The 25,571-nt window shown below is 42.2% G+C and overlaps 1 protein-coding gene across 4 annotated transcripts; it reads right to left on the reverse strand.

Moving 5' to 3' along the window:
* Window positions 1-850: 850 nt before the first annotated feature.
* znf281b (zinc finger protein 281b) lies at window positions 851-25,436 on the reverse strand. Of its 4 annotated transcripts, none has more exons than XM_055921970.1 (7): window positions 25,306-25,436; window positions 14,960-15,459; window positions 14,606-14,710; window positions 14,267-14,390; window positions 13,804-13,896; window positions 8,913-9,031; window positions 851-5,682 (listed from the first exon to the last, which is right to left on the reverse strand). In XM_055921970.1, the coding sequence occupies exons 2-7, from the start codon at window positions 15,401-15,403 to the stop codon at window positions 4,093-4,095; spliced, it is 2,475 nt and encodes an 824-aa protein (XP_055777945.1). In that variant the 5' UTR covers window positions 15,404-15,459; window positions 25,306-25,436; the 3' UTR covers window positions 851-4,092. The 4 variants fall into 4 exon arrangements, with proteins under 4 accessions (XP_055777945.1, XP_055777953.1, XP_055777941.1 ...); XM_055921978.1 differs by having other exon boundaries at window positions 13,804-13,887; window positions 25,302-25,436; XM_055921966.1 differs by having other exon boundaries at window positions 25,302-25,436.
* Between the last annotated feature and the right edge of the window lie 135 nt (window positions 25,437-25,571).

The following is a 25,571-nucleotide window of genomic DNA, read 5'->3' on the forward strand; positions in this document are numbered from 1 at the left end:
GGGTTTACATTAGATAGTTTATAAGTAGTTTGACATTAAGTCCTAATTCATATTAATTGATATTTAACTTTCTAACTACTTATTAACCATTTACACCTTTAAAGGGCACCTTAATGTAAATTATTACCAAAACATAAGACATGGGAAAAAAATGTATTGTCATCTAGCAGATGTTAAGTGCCTTGCTCAAGGGCACAGATTTTTCACCTAGTTTCCTCAGGGATTCAAACCAGCAACCTTTCGGTTACTTGTGCAACACTTAACCGCTAGGCTACCTTGACCAACTAAAGGTTGGGTACACACGGTTGTGTGTTGAGGAACAAAATGGTAACTAAATGAATGACCGAGTGTGGTCGAGAAAGACTATGGGAGAATCTCATTAGCATACTCCTCGCCTCCTCGCCTCTCTCAAAACCCATTGGATGAGAAAGCCAGATGTATCTCTAAAGGGTTTTGAGAAGGAGGAGAGGAGAGCGGAAGAGGATATGCAATTGAGATCCTCCCTATGCCAGGTCACTTAGCAGTCAGTACCGGTGTTAGGGTCCGCTTTGAATTGAGAGCATTGATAAGAGCATTTTAAAATATGATTTTAAAGAATAATCATATCAGGAAGATTTTAAAGAATTACAATAGAACATAACATGGTTCAAATTACACTAACTTCGAGATTTCCATTATTTTGCTCCCGTAGCCCCCCCTGTAATTCAAATCCAAAATATAATTGTGAGTCAATCCAAAAATCGAAATGTGAGCTCTTGCCTGTCTTTACTGTGGTTCAAACCCTTACAAAAAAGAATTGTTGACGTGTTGAGGACTTCACTCTCACAATCAAGTCCAGTCTGCACAGGCATTTTGTTTTATTACCAAAAATGTTTTTATTGGCTTCTCTAATCATTTTATAGATTCAATAACAGGTACAGCCCTGGAAATCATATCACAAGGGTCTTGAACAAATAAGACAGGGATGGGGAGGCATCTGCTACAAAATTTGGTGTTGTGGTGACGATCAGAAAAAAGCCATAAAAACATATCATGCATATCGGTAGAAACAAAAACAAAAAATTAACATACATTTTTAGTGTTTTTGTACATTTTTGTAAACAATATCCTTCTAGAGATCATATCAACACATTTATGGCGAGTAACAAAAATAAGGGATATAACATGAGAAATTAAAGTTTCTATGAGGCATCTAGAATGCAACACTGCTTGGCGTGAAGGCTTTAGACAAAACAAATACATTTTGCAATTCAACGAGTCAATTGCTCTTCTATAATTGTAAACACAGGCATTGTTACATGATTATACAAATGTTGAACCTATACTACAAGTATTTCCACTACATACATGAAAAGTGTCCCTGTTTTCTGACGCTTCAGTGATATGAGGTACATTGATCTCTGAAAAACACACTTGACAAATGAGCAAAAATTGCTGTATAAAATAATTCCAATACTGAGCTATATTGCATGCTGGGGAAAATACATTATTTTATACAATTGCTCAGAACGAAGGTGGGGGTCAAAATTATCGATGCCCCTGTTTTCAATACCTCACCTTCAGAGGATAATGGCACTGAAGCATAATCTAATATATTTTCCCCATTTGTTTGAGAATACAATATTAGCTCAGTATTTTACAGTCACTTTTATTAATCTTTATCAAGGTTGTCAATTTTGGACACCACTTAAGTCAAACCTATCTTTTAATTTCTCATCCGTCTCTCCATCTTTCTTTAAAAGCATAGTGTGTGTTTTGGAGTGAAGTGGCCAGTCAGTCATTCTTTTGTTCCCTGTGATCTGAGCAGCTTTAAAGTCTATCAGCTGTGGTGGGGGTGGGGAGGGGGCACACAGGAAATTAACTAAATATCAACCCTGACTGCCGGGAGAGAATGGCTTGAGCTGCGGAAGACAAAGAAGGCCATTGTTTATTCTTGCAAAGTTTGAAGGACTGCCTTTTTGTGGGAGATATATATATACACACAACACCATAACATTGAGCCTGTATGTGTGAGGTAATTTTTATGTATCAGGCCTGATTTCATAGGGTACAGACAGATTGATGTACAGTGAATACTTGCACTTCAAAAATGTCCTGCAAAAATAAAAACAAATAAATAAAGGGAAAATAGTTTGATTTTTGCATCCAGTAGAGTCTTAGTACATCAGTGGGCATACAAAAGAAAAAAGAAATAAGTGTTGCAGCATATTATCTGCCCCCTCTCGAAACAACTTACACCGAACAAAAATATAAAACGCAACGTGTTGGTCCCACGTTTCCTGACCTGAAATAATAAATCCCAGAAATGTTCCATACGCACAAAAAGCTTAATTCTTTAATTTGTGCTGAGCAGTATTTTGGTATTTAATGTAATATATTTTTTTTATGTATTTAACCTTTAACCAGGCAAGTCAGTTAAGAACAAATTTTTATTTACAATGACTGCCTACTCTGGGTGACGCTGGGCCAATTATGCGCCACCCTATGAGACTCCCAATCACCAGGTACTGCAGTGACACCTCTTGCACTGAGATGCAGTGTCTTACACCACTGCGCCACTCGGGAACCCAAAATAATAAAGCCCTTCTGTGGGGAAAAACTCATTCTGATTGGCTGGGCCTGGCTCCCCAGTAGGTGGGCCTATGCCCACCCATAACTGTACCCCTGCCCAGTCATGTGAAATCCATAGATTAGGGCCTAATGAATACATTTCAATTGACTTATTTCCTTATATGAACTGTAACTCAGTCAAATCTTCGAAATTGTTGCATGTTGTTTATATTTTTGTTCGGTATCAATACAGAGGTCTCTCAGAACATTGGGTTACATACAGTAATGGGAAATCATTTGTACAACCCTTCCCCTTGACCAAACCGTCAAAAAAACACATCTATTCAACCCCAGTCTAACCCTCCCTACAGAACAACAAACCACCCTATCCCACCCACCCCCGTTCACAGTTCTCTCCTCTACTAATTAAAAAAAAATAATCACTTGGTTTTGCACATCCTTAATTGAGTTGGGATGTTTTCAGTTTTCAATCACAATTTTGTTTTTCAAAGTGCTTGTTTGATTTCCACTGACAAAAAAAAGAACGTTAACAGCCAGGAGTGGAGTGGAACCCAGTAAGAAATGAGCGACAACAGCTGTTGAAACGTCGCCAACGGGGCCAGCACATTTCCTTGTCATGGGCCACTGAAGGGGCCATCCAAAACGTGCATGGCTAGACAAATATCACTTGACACTGTATATAAAACAAAAAAGGTTTGCGGACTGAAACCTCTTTCCGTTGAGCCTGGACTGTGTGCACTATGAGTTCTTGAGTGTATAAATATCCGTGTTAGCGTGTGATTTACATGTGGCCCTTTACGGAGGGAAATGGGAACGGTCATTTTCACATTGACACAGAAGTACCGTAATCTCTACACAGCTACACGTAGAGGAAAGGGTTGTTCAATGGCGAAGAAAACTGAACAGGAAGATCCGCTGAATTTGTTTGTCTTTTTGTTCCCCCGCTCCTCGAGGGATAAATAGTAACAAAGCTTTGTAGTTTCAAAGTACACTTAAAAAAGTGTGCGAATTGCATCTCATAATACAAAGTTCTCCTTATTACACAATTTTGCCTTAATACCTGAGTAATACGATTCTAGTAACAGACAATATATAACTTTTTTTGCCATTTGAATTCTGGGCCTTTCCCTGCCACAAACGTATTATTATTGAAATTATTAACATCATTCATTATTACTTTACAACTGTATGATGATTGGTAAAACAAGAGTTCAAAGAAAAATCATCAAGCTTAGCTAACCCCTAATTTTTCATTTTAAATTACATTAAAATCTACGTTTACGTTCAAATCATACCAACTACGCTAACAAAATAAAGACAAAATACAGATTTTTTTTAAAGGAATATAAAAAATTGCATTTGAGGCCTTGAAGACCTTCCCCTGGTAGAGTTCTCATTATCAACATTTAATGGCAGTGTTAAAAAAAAAAATTGACCTCGCTACAAGAACAAAATGTAGAGGGGTATAGGGACACAAAGAAAAACACAAGACCCGCAACTAGGTTCACCTCGTTTTAACCCTTACCTGAAACTTTGGCTTGTTGGGGTTTTCGATCCTGTACTTACTGGCTCGCTGACGTCAGCTAACAAACTGGTATACCCTGAGAATTCTGACACGGGAGTTCGTATTCTGTGGTCGACCTCGGCCCCAGTGCTGTAGCCCAGCGGGGTGCGGCGGCCCGACTTAAATTGGGAACCGAAGGCCTGGGCGAAGTTCTCGATCTGGTAGGTGGCCCGCAGGTCCATTTCCTTGGGCGTGTCCAGGTCGGAGTAGCTGCCGTTTCCCCCGTTGCCCTTGGCCCCCTGCTCCTTGGGGGCTCCACCGGCGGCCGTCAGCTCCTGGGGCGTGAGCTGGAACGTGGGGGAGTGGTGCTGCTTCTCCAGCTGCTCGGTGAGCTCCTGAGAGGGGATGAGCTGCTGGTGGCCAGCCGCCTCCAGGCCGCTGAGGTGGAAGGCTGGCTGGGAGGGGGAGCCCACCACCATGCTGTAGTGTGACTTAGAGGAAGACAAGGAGGAGGAAGAAGAAGAGATGGAGGGGATGGGCAGTGGCGAGGAGTCGGCGGGCGGGTAGCCGCACTCCAGCGGAGACGTAGTGTAGACATGTTTATCGGAGAAGAGGGGCCCCGTAGGGCTGGAGAGCAAAGGGAAGGGCCCGCTGGGTCCCAACGTGGGGAAGGGCCCGCTGTGGCTGGTGCGCTCCAGGGCCTGCAGAAGAAACTTGGAGTACTCACTCATGACCACCTGCTTGTCGCCGCCGTTGGGCGAGTCGCCGTCTAGCTCTGGGGTGACAGGGGCCGCCGGCTGCAGTGTCACGTGGTGCGGACCACTGTGGTCCGAGAGGTCAAAGGTCACATCGTGGTGGTGGTGGTGCGTGCCATCCGACTTGTGGCTGTAGTGGTCCAGCAGGCTCTGGAGCACTTCGTCCGGGATGACCGACTTGTCGTGATGCTTGAGGTCCAGGGGCGAGGTGTCCAGCATGGTGAGGGTGGGCTCGTTGAGGTGTCCCAGCGAGCCTTGGATCACGCTGCTGGCATGGGGCGGGCCCATGTGGAGGGAGGGTGCCGCGTAGTCGTTGTTGGCCACGTGTTGGAGGTAGCGCCGCTTCTTCACAAACTGCATGGCGTCGTCGTAGTTGTTGCTTGTGGCTGATGGGCCTCGTTTTGCGCCTCCGCTGGAGGAGCCCTGGATGAGGACCATGGCATCTAGCCCTGAGCCCCCCGCCAGCTCCATGGAGCCCTGCTTCTGAGACAGCAGCTTCTGCCCCCCGTCCTCCATGGGGACGAGGCCCTTCTTAGCCTTCTTGAACACCAGCTTTGGTGTGCGGCCCTGCAGGCTGGGGTCGGAACACTCCATGCCGTAGTCCTGCAGGCCCCCGGACGACGCGGTGGTGGCAGCAGCCTTCTTACGCTTACGATCACCGCCCTCGCCTGCGTTTTTGGACTTGCCCCTCTTGCATGCAGAGGTGGCGGTAGCGTTTCCCTGAGTGAGTGAGTAGTTGCCCTGGCCCATGTCCCCGTGGGCAAGCTCCAACATGCTGGGGTCCGGGCCCTTCTTTATGGCTTCTCCGCAGGTCCGCTTGTGCTTCAGTAACCGATCCGTCCTCGAGAAAAACTACAGGGGAACAGGGGGAGGAGATGCAGAGTATTTGAACACTTTCTAGTCACTGGATTGAGCAAATGGCTCAACGACAGCAAAATGCATCGGCCCACTGTTAGATGCACCCAAAGTGCTCTTGACCAAGCGTTATGGTTTGAAACGTCTGATGACAGAGCACGTAGCAAGCATCCAACAGTGTGGAACACGCATGATATTTTGAGCAAACACATTCTAGATTGAGATAAACTGCAAACAGTCTAACATCAAGAACTGACATCAATAACTATTTTCAATCGGACCTGGGTTCAAATAAATGCATATTCAAGTATGTTACTAAAATACATAGAAAATTTGTATTTTTAAGTATTTTCAAATAATGTGGCCAAATCAGCTACTTCTATTTGACATAGTATTTTCAAGAAAATTCCTATAAATGGACAAAACTATTTTCAAATACTTACTTCCAAATACATTATATCAAATACACCTAGGACCAAGCAGACCTTGGTTCAAGTGCATTTAGTACTTAAACCTTTACAGTTACGGGAATTGGCCTACCGTATATGGACAGGGACAAATTTGAAATGTTTTTACCGGATGAAATATGCGAATAGAAACACTAACAGAAGAAATATGAGAAGCATATGTATAATCATGGTAGCAAATGAAAGGGACCACTTTGGAAATACACAACAGTTCACCTGACCTGACTTCAAGACTGAATCCAAACATTACACTTGATTTCATGTGCATTTTACATTTACTGTACTTTTTGCAGTATTTGTCAATTAAATAAATCTGAAATAACACTGGGTACATTCAGTAACATAGTAAGAATATTCATGAGACTTGGGGTTAGGTGCAGCAAAAAAAAACGACAAGGGTTTGAGTGAGAGGTCTAACTGGTGTCTCCAAGTAGCCACATTCTTCAATCAACCAGTCCATTTTGTAAGGAAATGTGTGTCCCAACAATGAGCTGCATTTTTGGAATAATTGAAATTGTCACTAGTTACCACAGCCACAAAGTCAAAATGGCCTATATTGTAAAAATACAAAACTAAAATTACATTTTTGCTCTTCATTTAAGGTTAGGCATAAGTTTAACAATGTGGTTAAGATTAGATGTAAAATCACATTTGAAGAGAAATCGTACAAAAAGCCAGGGTTTATGACTGCGGGGACCCTACTTTGCGAACTGCTAGTACCATTTAGAATTGGTTAGCCTAAGCTATAACCCCCTAAACAAAAACATTAGTTTGACAAAGAGCGTATATTCATCAGAATCATTATCCCTAGGCCTACTCAAGCATATGTCATCCCCCCCAGTTCAAAGTGTAATTGTTATTCCATTTAGAAAATTCCAAAAGGCCAAATCGAACAACGGTATATTGAAAAGACATTTGTTTGTAACCCAGAAAGACGTGGTCTTTGAACTCGCCAAATTGAGCCCAGTTTCAAATAATCACTCTTCGAGAATAACTGTTCCAGACACGAGATGCGCATCACTTCGCACTATTCCGTTCTATTTTGTTCTGTTATATTACATCATGTTTTTTTACTATAAAATACATGGGTCTTGACTGCGATATGGGCTCGGGAAATAAGAGGGTATTGTCTACTAAATTAACAAAACAAGACTATGCCATTGCACAGCCATTGGCTTCTACAAGCAAGCGACACTGAGGTTACTACCTTTTTGAAGATCGTGTTGCATAATGTAACCGGTTGATATTACGGTTTCAATAAGTGAATTTTAAATGGCACTTTATTTCCCATTTTCTTGACTGTACAAAACATTAGGAACACCTTTTTTATTGAGTTGCGCCCCCTTTTAACCTCAATTCATTGGGGCATGACTACAAGGTGTCGAAAGCGTTCCACAGGGATTTTGGCCAATGTTGACTCCAATGTTTCCCATAGTTGTGTCAAGTTGGCTGGATGTTCTTTGGGTGGTGGACCATTCTTGATACACACAGGAAACTGTTGAGCGTGAAAAACCGGGAGTGTTGTGGTTCCTAAAACTCTCAAACCGGTGTGATTGGCACCTACTACCATACCCGTTCACAGGCAATCAAATATTTTGTCTTGCCCATTCACCCTCTGAATGGCACACATAAACAATCCATGTCTCAATTGTCTCAAGGATGAAAAATCCTTATTTAACGTCTCCTCCCCTTCATCTACACTGATTGAAGTGGATTTAATTAATTTAATTACATCAATAAGGGATCATAGCTTCACCTGGTCAGTCTGTCATGGAAAGACCAGGTGTTCCTAATGCTTTGTACACTCAAGAGTGAGGCAATTTAGCAATTAGGATTCGTTATCTGTAATGGTAATAAATTAGACATTGTTGCGCACTGTTGGCATATAGATAATCCCCCCCCCCCCCCCCCAGTGTGGGCCCTTTAAAAAAAAAAAATGCTATTTTTGTCACTTGAGTACTCAAACACAAAAAATGTCAAATGACTATCGCTACTAGCTAAGTTCTAAAATATGATCTTACAGTGCTAGACTTTCACAAAGAACTTCAGAGACACATCGTATTTCTGTTGCGCATAGAATAGGGTCATGAGTGCATTTGGGTGCTTGTTCAAATGATCATTCTCTTTACAATATGACCAACATGGGCTCATTCTGTTCAGAAGAACCCAGGGTATGACGCCATGTCATCCTCGTAACTGTACATCAAACAAAGCGATCATAAACGTTGATATACAAATGACAAGTTTTATAATGCGGAAATGTGAAGTGCGCATTTGGACTCACGGATGTGTTGTTTGCTTTCATGACATCAAAATATAATTGTCAACGTCTCAGAACACATTGATTTACAGCATTGCCCTCACTCAGACAAAACATTTGCAAAAGGAGCCCAATTAGCGGGAGGGTTGGGGGCATATTCTTGTTGCGAGTAGTGCTCAAGTTTAGAAAGGCTGTTAGTTGAATCCCATACAGAGCTGAAAAGGCGGAGACCCTGAACTCTGACGTCATGTACAGCTTACTGTGTTCCATTTTAGGAGCTTATCAGTAACCAAAATCTGCCATTTTCAACCCGTTGTGAGTGTTAAAGGCTACATATTTGTACTTGAAAATACTTAAATAAATACATTTAAAAAAAATACTTACATCGAAATGTGTTTGAAAGTATTTGAAATACTAATTTGAACACAGGTCGGTTGCCAATCAAAAATCTGTTCTGCTTTGGGGGTAAAACCTAGTTATTACCCTTGTGACTGACTGACCTGTTGGCAGGTGTCACATCTGTATGGCTTCTCTCCGCTGTGGGTCCTCTTGTGTCGCTCCATGTGGTACTTCTGGATGAAGCACATGTTACACTGGTCACAGCTGAAGGGCTTCTCTCCTAAGAAAAGAATGGGACAACATTGACACAGAACCAAATTGTTGTTTCTCTTTGCTTATTTGAGCTGTTCTTGCCATAATATGGACTTGGTATTTTACCAAATAGGGCTATCTTCTGTATACCACCCCTACCTTGTCACAACACAACTGACTGGCTCAAAAGCATTAAGGAAAGAAAGAAATTCCACAAATTAACAAGATACACTTATTAATTGAAATGCATTGAAGGTGACTAACTCATGAAGCTGGTTGAAAGAATGCCAAGAGTGTGCAAAGCTGTCATCAAGGCAAAGGGTGGCTACTTTGAAGAATCTCAAATATATATTCTTTGGATACTACATGTATTGGATACTAGTATTCTACAATGTAGAAAATAGTAAAAATAAAATATAACCCTTGAATGAGTAGTTGTCTAAACTTTTGTGCGCGTGCACACACAGAAACTATTCAGACCCCTTGACTTCCCACATTTTGTAACGTTACAGCCTTATTCTAAAATGGATGAAATGCATTTCCCTCAATCTACACACAATACCCCATACTGACAAAGTGAAAACAGGGTTATATGTTTTGGCAAATGTATAAAAAAATATATTTAAAAAACGAAATACCTTATTTACACAAGTATTCAGATTCTTTGCTATGAGAATCAAAATTGAGCTCAGGTGCATCCTGTTTTCTTTGATCATCTTGAGATGGTCCTACAACTTGATTAGCAGATGTTAATGCGAGTGTAGCGGAATGCTTGTGCTGATAGATAGTACTGCACTGTAGGAACTAACAAGTAATCTAACAATTCCACAACAACTATCATATATATATATATATATATATATATATATATATATATATATATATATATATATATATATATATATATATATATATATATACATACATACATATATACATACATATATATATATATATACACACACACACAACTGTAAAGGGATGGTATAAGAAAATGTACATATAAATATATGGATGCGCGATGGCCGAGCGGCATAGGCAAGATGCAATAGATACTATAAAATAGAGTATAAACATAATAGATGAGTAATGTAAGATATGTAAACATTATTAAAGTGACATTATTTAAAGTGACTAGTGATCCATTTATTAAAGTGGCCAATGATTGAGTCTATGTAGGCAGCAGCCTCTCTGTGTTAGTGATGGCTGTTTAACAGTCTGATGGCCTAGAGATGGAAGACTGAAAAACAGCTTCTCGGTCGGTCCCAGCTTTGATGCACCTGTACTGACCTCGCCTTCTGGATGGTAGAAGGGTGAACAGGCAGTGGCTCGGTGGTTGTTGTCCATGATGATCTTTTTGGCCTTCCTGTGACATTAGCTACTGTAGGTGTCCTGGAGTGCAGGTAGTTTGCCCTCGGTGATGCATTGTGCAGACTTGCAAAATCCTCTGGAGAGCCCTGCGGTTGATGGCGGTGCAGTTGCCTTACCAGGCGGTGATAAAGCCCGATAGGATACTCTCAGTTGTGTATCTGTAAAAGTTTGTGAGGTTTTAGGTGCCAAGTCAAATTTCTTCAGCCTCCTGAGGTTGAAGAGGCTCTGTTTACGCGGTTGCGCCTTCTTCACCACACGGTCTGCGTGGGTGGACCATTTCAGTTTGTTTGGAACTTGAAGCTTTCCACCTTCACTACTGTCCCGTCGATGTGGATGGGGGGGTGCTCCCTCTGCTGTTTTCTGAAGTCCACGATCATCTCCTTTATTTTGTTGACGTTGAGTGAGAGGTTGTTTTCCTGACACCACACTCCGAGTGCCCTCACCTCCTCTCGGTCTTGACTCGATGTATCCTACCTTCACCACCTGGGGGCAGCCCGTCAGAAAGTCCAGGTACCAATTGCAAGGCAGGGTACAGACCCAGGGCCTTAAGCTTAATGATGAGCTTGGAGGGTACTATGGTGATGTGGTGTCCTTGGAGTCCACATGTGCTAAATTCAATTGGACATGATTTGGAAAAGCACACCTGTCTATATAAAAGGTCCCACAATTGACAGTGCATGTCAGAGCAAAAACCAAGCCATGAGGTCGAAGGAATTGTCCGTAGTGCTCCGAGACAGGATTGTGTCAAGGCACAGATCTGGGGGAAGGGTACCAAAACATTTCTGCAGCATTGAAGGTCTCCAAGAACAGAGTGGCCTCCATCATTCTTAAATGGAAGTTTGAAACCAACATGACAGAAGCCCCTCCTCAGTAAAAGGCACAGCCCGCTTGGAGTTTGCCAAAACGCACCCAAAGGACTCAGACCATGAGGAACAAGATTCTCTGGTCTGATGAAACCAAGATTTAACTCTTTGACCTGAATACCAAGTTTCACATCTAATGGAAACCAGGCACCATCCCTAAGGTGAAGCATGATGGTGGCAGCATCATGCTGTGGGGCTTTTTTTTTTACAGGGGGAGGGACTGGGAGACTAGTCATGATTAAGGGAAAGATGAAAGGAGCAAAGTACAGAGAGAGATGTTTGATGATAACCTGCTCCAGGACCTCAGAATGGGGCGAAGGTTCAGCTTCCAACAAGACAATGACCGTAAGCACACAGCCAAGACAACGCAAGAGTGGCCTCGGAACAAGTCTCGATGTCCTTGAGAGGCACAGCCAGAGTCTGGACTAGAACCTGATCCAACATCTCTGGAGAGACGTGAAAATAGCTGTGCTGCGACATTCCCCAACCAAGCTGACAGAGCTTGTCTGCCGATCCTCTCAAGAACAGGAGAAACTCTCCAAATACAAGTGTGCCAAGCCTGTAGCGACATACCCAAGAAGACTAGATGTAATCACTGCCAAAGTAAGGAGTAAAGGCTCTGAATACTAACGTAAATGCGATTTCAGTTGTTTATTTTTTATACATTTGCGAAATATTATTTGTCATTATGGGATAATTGTGTGTAGATTGATGGGGGGGGAACGATTTAATCAATTTTAGAATAAGGCTGTAACATAACAAAATAAGGAAAAAGTTAAGGGGTCTGAATACTTTTGAAATGCACTGAGTGTGTGTATGTAGATACAGACACACTACCAGTCAAGTTTGGACGCACCTCCTCATTCAAGGGATTTTCCTAAATTTGTACCATTTTCTACATTGTAGAATAATAGTGAAAACATCAAAACTCTGAAATAACATATATGAAATTATGTAGTAACCAAAAAGGTGTTAAACAAAACAAAATATATTTTATATTTTGAGATTCTTCAAAGTAGCCACCTTGCCTTGATTACAGCTTTGCACACTCTTGGCATTCTCTCAACCAGCTTCATGAGGTTGTCACCTTGAATGCATTTCAATTAACAGGTATGCCTTGTTAAAGGTTAATTTGTGGAATTTCTTTCCTTCTTAACGCGTTTGAGCCAATCAGTTGTGTTGTGACATGGTAGGGTTGGTATACAGAAGATAGTCTTTTACCAAATAGGGCTAAGTCCATAGTATGGAAAGAACAGCTCAAATAAGCAAAAAGAAACAGTCCATTAGTTTAAGATATGAAGATCAGATAATCCGGAAAATTTCAGGAACTTTGAAAGTTTCTTCAGGTGCAGTCGCAAAAACCACCAAGCGCTATGACGAAACTGGCTCTCACGAGGACCGCCACAGGAAAGAAAGACCCAGAGTTACCTCTGCTGCAGAGGATAAGTTCATTAGAGTTACCAGCCTCAGATTGCAGTCCAAATAAATGCTTCACAGAGTTCAAGTAACAGACACATCTCAACATCAACTGTTCAGAGGAGACTGTGTGAATCAGGCCTTCATGGTCAAATTGCTGTAAAGAAACCACTATTAAAGGACACCAATAAGAAGAAGAGACTTGATTGGGCCAAGAAACATTGGCAATGGACATTAGACCGGTGGAAATCTGTTCTTTGGTCTGATGAGTTAAATTTGAGATTTTTGGTTCCAACCGCCGTGTCTTTGTGAGACGCTGAGTAGGTGAACGGATGATTTTAACGTGTGGTTCCCACCATGAAGCATGGAGGTGGTGTGATGGTGTGGGGGTGCTTTGCCGGTGACACGGTCAGTGATTTATTTAGAATTAAAAGGCACACTTAACCAGCATGGCTACCACAGCATTCTGCAGCTATACGCCATCCAATCTGGTTTGTGCCTAGTGGGACAATCATTTGTTTTTCAACAGGACAATGACCCAAAACACACCTCCAGGCTGTGTAAGGGCTATTTGACCAAGGAGAGTGATGAAGTCCTGCATCAGATGACCGGGCCTCCACAATCACCCAACCTCAACCTAATTGAGATGGTTTGGAATGAGTTGGACCGCAGAGTGAAGCAAAAGCAGCCAACAAGTGCTCAGCATATGTGGTAACTCCTTTAAGACAGTTGGAAAAGCATTCCTTATGAAGCTGAGAGAATGCCAAGAGTGTGCAAAGCTGTCATCAAGGCAAAGCGTGGTTACTTTGAAGAATCTCAAATATAAAATATATTTTGATTTGTTTAACACTTTTTTGGTTAATACATGATTCCATATGTGATATGTCATAGTTGTGATGTCTTCACTATTATTCTACAACGTAGGAAATATAAAAATAAAGAAAACCCCTTGAATGAGTAGGTGTCTAAACTTTTGGCTGGTACTGTACATGCATACAAAGAAAATGGCATTCAGGCATGAGGGTTGGGTTAATTTCCTTTCAAGAAGTAAACTGAATTTCAAATGTCTCTGAATTTCCATTTACTTCCTGTATTGACTAAATTGAAATGGAATTGACCACAGTGCTGGCTGTCATGGGTCAAGACTCACCACTGTGGATCTTTTCGTGCCGCTGCAGCAGGTACTTCTGGATAAAGCTCATGTTACACTGACTGCACCGGAAAGGCCTCTCACCTGTGCGATCAAAAATACAATCACCCACTCTCCACATTAATTGACTATCAGTGGGGGAAAGCAGAAGTTGGCTTTATTCAAGTCTCAGTTCATTAAATTCAACTTTTTGGATAAACACTGCAGAAGAAGCAAACACACTAGGGTAAGTTACAGAGTGAAAACCTAAAGGGGATAGTTCAGCCAAATAACAGTTCAGCCAGATTACCTTGAAAGCAATCTCTGGAAAGAATCAGCAATAAAAAACTTTGCGGGAACAGTGTCTTGTTTACCGAAAGGATTTCACTTTAGGATCAATAGAATGACCTAAAAAAATAAATAAAGTGCACACTCCTGCCACCCCAAAATAATTCCCATGCGGAAAGCACTGAAAGCCTCTCACCTGTGTGGATGAGCACGTGTCTGCGGAGGTGGTAGGAGCTGCGGAAGGCAGCGTTGCAGTGCTCGCAGATGTGCGGTTTGGAGTTGGGAGAGAGGCCGGTCCCCTCGCCGTCCAACATCATGGCCTGTGCGGGGCGCGGGACAGAATGAAAGGTCAGAATAACATCAATTCTGAAAGGTCAGAATAACCGCAATTGCGTCAAAGTATAAACATGTTGTTTGAGGGGACAAACTGCTGTTAACATGACCTGACCACAGCAAACCTGATCTGCCGTGCGACTTTTTGGTAGCTTTGATTCTAAAAATGCATATTAATGTAAATGCTAGAGATGTGCTCTACCTTGGGTTCTCCACGTTTTCTTCTGGCTTTCCCCTCCCCATCACTGTTGCTCTTCCGTCTCCTTCCCGACGTCTCTTTCGGCCCTTTCTCTGGTCTTCCAGACATCTGAGGACAAAGCAGAGGAGGAGGTTGGCCGTGTAGACAGATACATGCTTATGATGTGATGCACACAGTGTGAATATTCTCAAAGGAGCGATAGGTGCTATACTGATAACTAATTTTGATCTTCACAGAGGGCGTACAGTACCAAAGACAAACATACCAAAGCATACATGATAACGCTACAGAAAATATCTATTGAGTGAGGCCCCTTTTCAGCCACTAAAACTCTAGAAATAAACATGGGTCCCTCACCGGCTCTCCCATTCGGACATTGCCGAGGCTGAGGTCGTGCAGAAGCATGTTCTGATGGTTGTGGTGGTGGCCTCCACCAAACTGCATCTCCAGCATCTCGTTGCCCTTCCCCACGCCCCCTCCGCCACAGCTGCCACCCAGCCCTCCTCCTCCCCCGCCACCTCCGCTATAAAGGGGCATGCGGTAGTCCAGCTCGCTCATCCGCTCTTGCTTGATGCCCATGCCGTGGAGGAAGCCGTGGGCGTTGGGTGGCGAGTCGCGCTCCTTCTTCATGATCATCTCCTGGGGCAGGTCACCCCCCATGACCGACTGCGAGGCCAGGCGGGTGAAGCTGGTGACGGGCGGCAGGTGGCTGAACATGAGCATGCCCGGGGCAAAGTTTGGGTCCATGCCCCCATTGCCTCGCAGAAACTCGTTGCCTAGCTTGTCTTGGATAATACTCATGGTTGGTCAGCACGTGTAGAAAGGGGAAACACTAAATGGGGCCAGGTGGGGATGTCCTGGAAGAGAAGGGAGGAGAAGAGGCTAAGTATAGAACCACGTTATCAGTTTTACAGTTTACAATTGTTATTTAGCAGACGCTCTTATACAGAGCAACGTAAAGGATTAATTAGGGTTAAAGGGACATTTCACAATTGTTCAACTTCATCTCCAGCACCACCTGTGAAATTGGCATGTTTCTATGTTTTTTGGGGGTGGAAAAAAAAGAGGAAGATGTCTCCAATGACATCATTGACTTTAACCAATGAGTAGGCATTGCCTACTCATTGGTTGACTTCATTGGAAACCCTTCTCTTCCTCCATCTTTTTGACTACAAAAAATAGAGATGTACTATTAGCACATGTTGATGTTGGGGTGGTGCTGGTGAAATTTCCCTTTAACTGCCTTGCTTGAGGGCATGTTGACAGATTTGTCTATGTCTTGAGTTGAGAGAATATAATAGAAAAGTTGTTTTCTCCTGTGGCTTTTTGCATGAGAGAATAAAACAGGACAGTTATTCCGAGGAAGATATAGGCTACAAGCCTGCAATCTTGTAAAGCAATCTTGTAACCCTGACCTCAGGGCTAGACTGGTCCCAGGTGGAGTCAGCGTGTTCTCCATTTCCCCAGTCATCCATTAATTACTTGATTGGATTGATTGGGCTTTGCCTATCTGGAACAGGATGCATGAGCAATTCTATTTCTATGGAGTGAGGCTATGATATAGTGGCTGGGTTATAGTTATCAAGCAAAACTTCTGTGGCTCCTTTGATGACCTTTTAAACATCCTGCCTCTTTGTTTATTTGAAGCAATATGATGCTCTAATGTTCGATGTAGGATAGCTTACATTTCCAAATGCCAGGCGGCTATGGCTAAATCAAATTGCCATGATTAAAGAGGGCAAGAATAACTATGCTGTTAAACCAGGGACTAATTTGCCTAGTCCAGTGCTATCATGCAAAGCACTAGCGGAGCGACATGCGTTATTATATCAATGTCACATAAGGTTCACAGCGCCGCAGCAAAATCAAGGCCATTACTAACCGCGCTAAGTCTCTCTCACCGGGTCAACAAAGATTAAAGAAACGACTTAAGCTAAAGCAAAGCTTAACCTCTTGACTGCAGGCAGCATACCCCCAACAATGGACCAAGGCCAGCAGCTGTGGCAGTCTGAATGGAATACCTGCCTAATAAATGGTGCTGAATGCTCGAAAAACCCAACGCATTTAACGAGGCATTCTGCACACCAATTTTCAGATAGGCACTAGACTACCCGAACAGTGGACATCCCCTGCAATCGGACCTTCGTATCGATCTACATCCCTATTTGATATGGTGACTTAGAAAAAAGATTCACCCATTTTGAAAGTTATTGTTTTTGTTAATCTGAGTGAAACTATCGATTCCCTGGGTCATTTCATGTGTATCCGAAGCTATTATCGTTCAAGCCTGCAGAAAACCGGTTGGTATGATGTAGCATTGCGATAACGCCGCTCTCACTACACTGTTAGTAATTTGACTTTTAGATTGCATACAAAATACAAATCTCAGATTTCAATACTGTCCAATGTCATAACGCAGGAGGTTCTCTTTTTGTTTTTGTTATATTCCTATCTCGAGAAATGTGTAATTTAACAGAGGCCCTAACACATTTCTCCTATTTGTCGGCCTTTTCAGTCCAGGGTGCATTGCATGGTGTCGTCGCGAATGTCAGACTCCACTCCGAGGCACATCGATCTCCAGGTTGAACATGGTGAGATTGTAGACTCCTAAATTAATGGTGTTGGTGATTTTACAGCTAACTAGCCACTCCACATGGTGATATTGAAGTTGGTATTACTGTGAGCCGCTACATTTGCTAGCTAGCCAGCCAATAGAGAAAGCATTGTGGGTTTTGTAGTCAACTTGAGCTGCAACAGATTTCCACAACAAATTTTCATGTTGCTTCCAACCTTAACAAAATGAAACATTTCACAAAAAATGTTCTTACATATGAGTGTAACACTAAGTTATAGGAATTAGTAGTTTTGGAGGATTCTTTAAGTTGTCTGCATGCTCCCATCCAAAACATTTTGTGCATATATTGTGACAACATTTTGGTCTTCGGCAAGGATTTTGTGCACAAACATTTTTCTCGAGGTATGCCCAAGTTCGGGAGCTGAAGTCTACGGACCTTCGTTGGTCATTGGTCAACAGTAGGCATTCTTCAATTAAGTGTTTGTCATTCAACGATACTCATTTTCATGCTAATTTTTCCACTTGAGAAATACCGCATGGTAGATGAAAAATTGTGCGACTAAGATCTCCTCTGCAAAAAACATCAAAAGTAAATGGCAGATTTCTTGAGGTATCTTAGATTAATTTGGACTATTTTGAGGAAGTGTATACTGGCTCTGGTGTCTCAAGAGACATAAACCGTGCTATTGTGGGTTTTTTCAAGTTTTTCAAGCGAAGGTCTTTAAAGGGAGTATGCGACTTGGGCTGACGCCATTCGAGTCAACAGTTCGATTATATGCACGCAGCTCTTGCTCCTACACCCTCCTTTTTCTTTAACTCATTGTTATTACAATTGCATTCGGGAAGTATTCAGACTCCTTGACTTTCTCTACATTTTGTTACAGCCTTATTCTAAAATTGATTAAATTGTTTTCCCCCACATCAATCTACACACATTACCCTATAATGACAAGGCAAAAACAGGCCTGTAGAAATTTGTACAGCTATTTTCAGGTCTCTCCAGAGATGTTGGATTGGGTTCAAGTCCGGGCTCTAGCTGGGCCACTCAAGGACATTCAGAGACTTGTCCTGAAGCCTCTCCTGCGTTGTCTTGGCTGTGTGCTTAAGGTCGTTGCCCTGTTGGAAGGTGAACCTCCGCCCCTGTCTGAGGTCCTGAGTGCTCTGGAGCAGGTTTTAAAATCAAGGATCTCACTGTACTTTGCTCTGTTCATCAATCCCTTTAATGTGACTAGTCTCCCAGTCCGTTGCTGAAAAACATCCCCACAGCATGATGCTGTCACCACCATGCTTCACCGTAGGGATGGTATTGACCTGTTGATGAGTGCTGCCTGGTTTCCTCCAGACGTGACGCTTAGCATTAATTTCAAAGAGTTTTATTTTGGTTTCATCAGACCAGAGAATCTTGTTTCTCATGGTCTGAGAGTCCTTTAGGTGCCTTTTACTGAGGCATGTGCCTTTTACTGAGGGAGGAGTGGCTTCCATTAAAGCATTGGGCCAGTAACCGAAAGGTTGCTGGATCGAATCCCTGAGCTGACAAAGTAAACATCTGTCGTTCTGCCCGAGCAAAGCAGTTAACCCACTGTTCCCTGGGTGCCGAAGACATGGATGTCGATTAAGGCAGCCCCCCAAACCTCTCCGATTCAGAGGGGTTGGGTTAAATGCGGAAGACACATTTCAGTTGTACAACTGACTAGGTATCTGCCTTTCCCTTTCCTCTGTCTACAACCATAAAGGCCTGATTGGTGGAGTGTTGCAGAGATGGCTGTCCTTCTGGAAGGTTCTCCCATCTCCACAGAGGAACTCTGGAGCGTTGTCAGAGTGGCCATTGGGTTCTTGGTCACCTCCCTTCTCCCCTGATTGTTCAGTTTGGTTGGGCAGCCAGCTCCAGGAAGAGTCTTGTTGGTTCCAAACGTCTTCCATTTAAGAATGATGGAGGCCTCTGTGTTCTTGGGGACTGTCAATGCTGCAGAATTTGGTACCATTCCCCAGATCTGTGCCTCGACACAATCAATCCTGTCTCGGAGTTCCACAGACAATTCCTTCAACCATATGGCTTGGTTTTTGCTCTGACAAGCACGGTCAACTGTGGGACCTTATATAGACAGGTGTGCGCCGTTCCAAATCATGTCCAATCAATTGAATTTACCACAGGTGGACTCCAATCAAGTTGTAGAAACATCAATGATGATCAATGGAAACAGGATGCACCTGAGCTAAATTTCGAGTCTCATAGCAAAGGGTCTGAATACTTATGTAAATAAGTTTTTTTCTTTTATTTGTAATACATTTTCTAAAAACATGTTTTCGCTTTGTCACTATGGGGTATTGTGTGTAGATTGATGAGGAACATGTTGAATTTGATCCATTTTAGCATAAGGCTTTAACGTAACAAGATGCATAAAAAGTGAAGGGGCCTGAATGCTATACAAAGGCACTGTACACGGCAAAAACAAAAATTGACCAATCGATTGGTCGAAAGAACAATAATAGGCTACACTGATAACTCATGATTGACTGCCAAACGTATACATGTCCCCATAATATTTAAATTAAGGAACTGTGATAACCATTATTTTAGCAATTCATAGTATATTGTCCCCCCCCCCAATAAAAATGCCTCCCATCCTGCTGATTTGAGCTGCTGAACAGTATTTGCACATGAGATGCATTTATGGATGAGAAAGTGAACTTGCGCATTCCAAAAACAATTGCACAGCGGGGAATCAGGGATGCCCTGCTTTGCGATCTATTGCCTAGGACATCAACAGCCAGGAATTCATTAAATAAGATATATAGGCACAGCCTTTTTTGCCCATTTTGGCTTAATTAAATTGACGCATTTGGCGATGATGAACTTCAATTCCACTTGAGCATTGTAGAATAGCTTAGCCATACTCATTAATAGCATAATCTATACTTTAATATACTCTTGGTGAATTTACATGGCATTGCAAGATAAGACATTGCGAGATACAGATTAAAGATATAGCCTACGCGCACGGTTACGACTGACTGTCTCCCCCTTGCCTGCTCTTTATCTTAGCTATGAAAGATGTGTGTGTTCAGTCTTCGGTCTGTTGCGTCTAGAATACCTTAGCCTACTCATTGATAGCCCCTACTTTAGTGAACTTCAGACATTTCAAGCCAAGAAATTGACAGATACAGCATGGCAAGATACAGCTTTTGAATAGCGACGCATGGTTAGGACTGTCTGCCTGGTTGTCGACTTACTTATCTATGCCCCTCCCCAGCTCCTTATTTGCTGTGAATGACGCAAAAAAAGCTTGTTCTCGGAAGTAGCCAATGGCAACAACGACGGGTAAGGAGTCGAGGAATCGAGTCGTTCGGAGTCGACTCTCAGCGACTACTTGTTTATCCATGGTCTATGCAAATATTACAAATGTTTATACTACAGCATTGTAGAATACCCATTTCTGATTGGTTAGACGGGCATTCTGAAATGTACATTAAAACCAGATAACGGGACAGTTGTGAAAGATAACGGGACACCTTGCAATCCTGACGCAATATGCACCTACACATGCAGACCATACTTGCTACAAAGTTACAGAAAGCTAAACCAACAACCACACTACATTGTAAATGCAGATCCACCAAGGAAATACTTAGCTAGCTAGTATTGATGTTACAGCAAAGATGTGTCTTTTTGTAGCATTTGATAGCCTAAAGTGGTGAGTGATGAACTAGAGTTTCTCCGGTCCCTATGTTGCAGTCTGATTGGGGTTGGACAGTATCCAGATTTTCATATCATCATACCGTCCTTCTCTCACACCGGGATTTCGGGTATAAGCGGTTTAGTGGGCGCCAAAAAACGCGAAAAAGTCCATTGGGCGTCTATATATGGCGAAGCTCAATGGAGGGTGCTAGCTAAATATGCTAACGAGCGCAAACAATATGCCAAGACGAGTAATCAAGCTCATAAAGTTCTACATATCTAGACAGGAGCTACCGAATGTCATTGTTGTTGAGTTTGGACATTACAGGCGAATGTGAATGAGACTTTGTGCAAATTAACAAAGTTTTGGCGAATTGCAGCACTGGCGCTCCAGCAGCATGTCTACAAGATGTGTGGAGTCTGGAGTCGCTAGGGCAACTGACCTGCCTGCTCTAAGAAGAGGGGGGAGGAGCAGACGGGCTGAGAACAGAGAGGAGAAAAAGACAAGGAAATCAAGATAGCAATGGCAGCTGTACAAATAACTCATCCAAAAGGGCTTACCTTCTCAAACACGGCAGATAGCTAACACAATATGCTTCCCCGGCACCTTATTAATTCAGCCACTTTTAGATAGCAAAAACCCAGGGGTCGTGTTTACGCATAATTCTGTGTTTTTCACGCAGGAAAAAAAGATTAAAACGCACAACAAATATCTTGCCGCGTTTCGTAAACACAGACCTAAAATGCTTCATCGTAATTTCTGCTCGGCATTAGACCATTTCTGTGCTCCAGATGCACTTCTATACTCGGATGAGAGTTCATGAACGGCCATTCTATCAGCAGACAGCGCTCCAACTGATGAATAGCTTCTTTGCTCCAGTACTTTCAGTGTAGCCGGCCTATTTTTCTCTGGTAAAACGCAAGATTAACTTTTAGCAAAACATTAGGAAATGTAGCTGGCTACATTATTTCTATAACAGGCGTAAACATTAAAAAACTATGCATGGTCATCATATTTCTTTATTGTACGCTCATTTACTTGTGTGGCTGCCAGCCAAATAGTGTTGTACTTCTGTTGTCATCTGATGAAAATGGAAGATATTTTATGTTGAATGTGTTGCACTAATGTATTTGTGATGGAAAACGATAGTTGCACGTCCCTGATCACCCCATTGAAGCAAGAAAACACTACTTTCAATATAAATCTTGACCCCTGTCAATACACAGCTGGACTCATCTGCTCCGGCTTTCTCCTGTTGTGCTATTTAAGTGATAATGCCCGAGAAGCCAGTGTTTGGAGGATATATTGGCACGGGTCCTAGGCCCGAGACGAAGCCGAGGGCTGGAAAACTGTGCCAATTTATCTTCCAAACGTCGGCATCAATAGCATTATCACTTTTATACAACGGGGTAACATATTCAAATAATGATTGACATATTTTCACAAACCGCTATTTTGATGAATTTATTCATACTAGTTCACCCTTCCACAAGATACAGTCAAATGCGGTGCGATTATGCCTGGCATATAAAATGTGTTCTCTCGTCAGAAAACCGGTGTTCAGAGGAGCTAGTCAACAACACAGTGAACACAATCACTTCAAACGGAAGCTGGAATGACTGCAAACTAGCTGCACTTTTTCCAATTTACATTTCTTTGTATACACCCATAAAAATTATGCCAGCTGATTCATGGTTTCGACTGTCAGAAACGCTGCCTGCCTGTCTCGTCCCGACACGTTCATTACTATGGGACAGCTGGAGATCAAATTTGAATATTGAAACAATGTTACAAATGTCAGACACAGACAGCAAGGTTTATAAAAAATCGTAGCTGTTGAAAACTAAACGTTAATCTAAAAGAAATGTGAGATACTGTTTAGATGCTTTTTATTTAGTGGAGATAAAGTTTTTAAAATGCCTGGCTGGGCTGATGAGAGTGGATTGCGCAGTCAGATGGAACACAGTAAATAGGCATTTTAACATCATAGATTTAGCCGGTAGTAAGTTGTGAAAAAGACATCGGCTGGAATGCGGTTTTAACCAATCAACATTAGACCCAACACGGAGTGCCTAGATACAGCCCTTAGCCGTGGTATATTGGCCATATACCACAAACCCCAGAGGTGCCTTATTGCTATTATAAACTGGTTACCAACGTAATAAGAGCAGCATTCAGGGCTCGAACCACCCAGTTCATAATTACAAACAAACACGTGACTGGCTCAACTGTGCTTGGGAACTAAGTAAGTAACTAAGTAATTCAAAATGTGAAATAACCTGACAGGTGAAATAAGAACACAATCTGCGTCATCTAACGCATTGCACAAGTTGCCTGCAGGTATTTACTTAAAGTAGCGACAAATAGTATAATTTATTGAAAAACGTCACAATATTGATGTTATTGAAAACCCATCCTGTGGCTATTTCCAAACACTATGAGGTACACCTCCTACGCCTATTTCTGATTGGCTGGAAGGGCTTTTATAGAGCATGCATTATGGTACATCCTCACAGTAGAATTCAAAGGCTATAGTTCATGCTTACTTGTTCTATTTCTGACCTGCTTTTGATATCAAAAGTCGAATTAAAAACATTATTGGCATTGCTGAATTCGATTTTCATAATAGCAAGCTGATGGTTTGGTTAGCTAAACTAGCGAGTCTGTTTGGTTACCTAGGCAACTACTATAGCTATCTTGTAAACTTGCTACTTGAGTGGATGTTAAACACATTTCCACAGACAAATTAACAATTATACCAATGGTATAAACTGGGAGGTTCGAGCCCTGAATGCTGATTGGCTGAAAGCCGTGGTATATCAGGCACTATACCACGGGTTTAACAAGACATAAATGTTTACTGCTCTAATTAAGTTGGTAATCAGTTTATAATAGCAATAAGGTATGGTGTGGTATGGCCAATATACCACACCCCCTCGTGCATTATTGCTTAATAATCAACTCAGGGCTCTATGCGTTCTATAGAAAATAATGAACGACATGGAAGTTGATTTATCCTCGATGCGCTAGCAGCCCCTTGTTGATGATCTCTTACTTATTGTGGTCCTAAATGCATCATAATAAAATGTTGCCCAAGATTCTAACCCTCTCAAATGACCTTGTGCTCGCCCAATACCAATTAGACATCACCATAACATTAGGTCCGTGAAGAATAGTGTAGCCAGCCATCACCAATCAAATGTAGGCTAGCTACTTCTGAAACATTATCCAAATCACGTGTTACGTGCGACATTTTGTATATCACATGCAGCCAAACAAAAATCGTTGCTGCAATGTAAAATGTGCACTTCTATGTTTTCCCTTTCAAATTACACTGTCTGGTTGACAATTTATTAAAATGTATTACCCGGGATGTGAACACCTTGAATTTGCTGCCCTTGACAATTTATAAGAACCACAGGCTTTAGTCACTGCCTGTGATAAAAACATTAAATTACACGGCCCACTAGTCTAAAACAAACCATATTTCACCTTGAATTTAGTAATATAATGTAGTATAACGTTAAAACTGCTCTTTGGCTGACTATTCCAGTTGGATCCTGAACGGTATTGTTTAGTCTAGCCTACCATTTGGCTACGCGACATCGAATTACATGGAAAGCGGATGGGCTTTTGTGATGCATAGTTAACTAGCTAGCTGGCTACAATGAAACGAATTACGTTAGCTACCTACATGTCCTCGACAGCTTTGCTGATACAAAACACACTTCTGTCACATAAATGCAATACTATTAAAACACAATAACACGGGACAACAAATCGACTCATACAGTTTGAAAATAGAACCTAGATGGCGACGGCTCAATAATAATGGTTAACGTTAGCTAGTTGTGCTAGCTAAATCCAAGTAACGTTAATCTCAAACTGACAAAACATTACAGTACATTACCCTGGGATTCAATGGCTTTACAGGTCGCACGACCTTAATAAAAACTAAAATACTGACATTAGCTCACGGTGCGCGAGGAGCACATAATATTTACCCATTTATGAAAGAAGATTGGTTTGTTGCCCTTGGTTGGGACCAGGCTCGAGAAATACATTCTGGTCATCTCTGGCGTTCCGAGTATATTTATCAAACTACAGTAACTAGCTAGTTATAACTGTAGCTAATTATAGCTAGCAATTATCGCTGCATTTAGTAATACATTATGTACTGTTTGGGATCTAAAGTTAAATTGCACCGCATTCTGCAAATAGTAACTACGGATGCTATGAGCCAAATTAGTGCATACCAGCTAGAAAGAGCTAACGAGCTAGCAGCTCCAACTGAGACCCCGCATTACTATGATCCATGCAACAGAGAAACAATGATGCTCGGCTTTGAATGCATCTCTCGCTGGTTGAAACGATTTTCGTTTGACATTTCCACATAACTCGACAAATTTCAACAAATACTCCAAAATAAATGGAAATGTATATTTACCTACACATGACCGCTATTTGCATTAAACGTTCGTATTTTCTTCCCTTTCTCGTTCTTTTTAGGTTTTATAGCCAAAACATTGTTGTCTTGGGGCCCCTGCTTTCTTCCATCTTGTCTTGGCGCGGGGAATTATGGGTCTAGCGAGCGGACGGGTCCTGCGAGGGGAGGAGACAGGGGTTTCCCCTAGTCAGCGCTATCTGGGGTCCTTGGGACGTCCATACCGTGAATCAAAAACCCTAACCCTTACCTTTAACATTCAAACTTCAATGG

This window comes from Salvelinus fontinalis, chromosome 1 (genome assembly GCF_029448725.1).
Source record: "Salvelinus fontinalis isolate EN_2023a chromosome 1, ASM2944872v1, whole genome shotgun sequence".
NCBI lineage: Eukaryota > Metazoa > Chordata > Actinopteri > Salmoniformes > Salmonidae > Salvelinus > Salvelinus fontinalis.

Bases quoted from the DNA above. Each gene is read 5' to 3' on its own strand.
- znf281b (XM_055921970.1), bottom strand. From the start codon at position 15,403: ATGAGTATTATCCAAGACAAGCTAGGCAACGAGTTTCTGCGAGGCAAT. The intron at 13,897-14,266 runs GTGAGAGGCTTT...ATTGTATTTTTG, and splicing joins ACACGTGCTCATCCACACAG to ATCGCACAGGTGAGAGGCCT. The intron at 9,032-13,803 runs GTGAGTCTTGAC...TTCTTTTCTTAG, and splicing joins GCACGAAAAGATCCACAGTG to GAGAGAAGCCCTTCAGCTGT.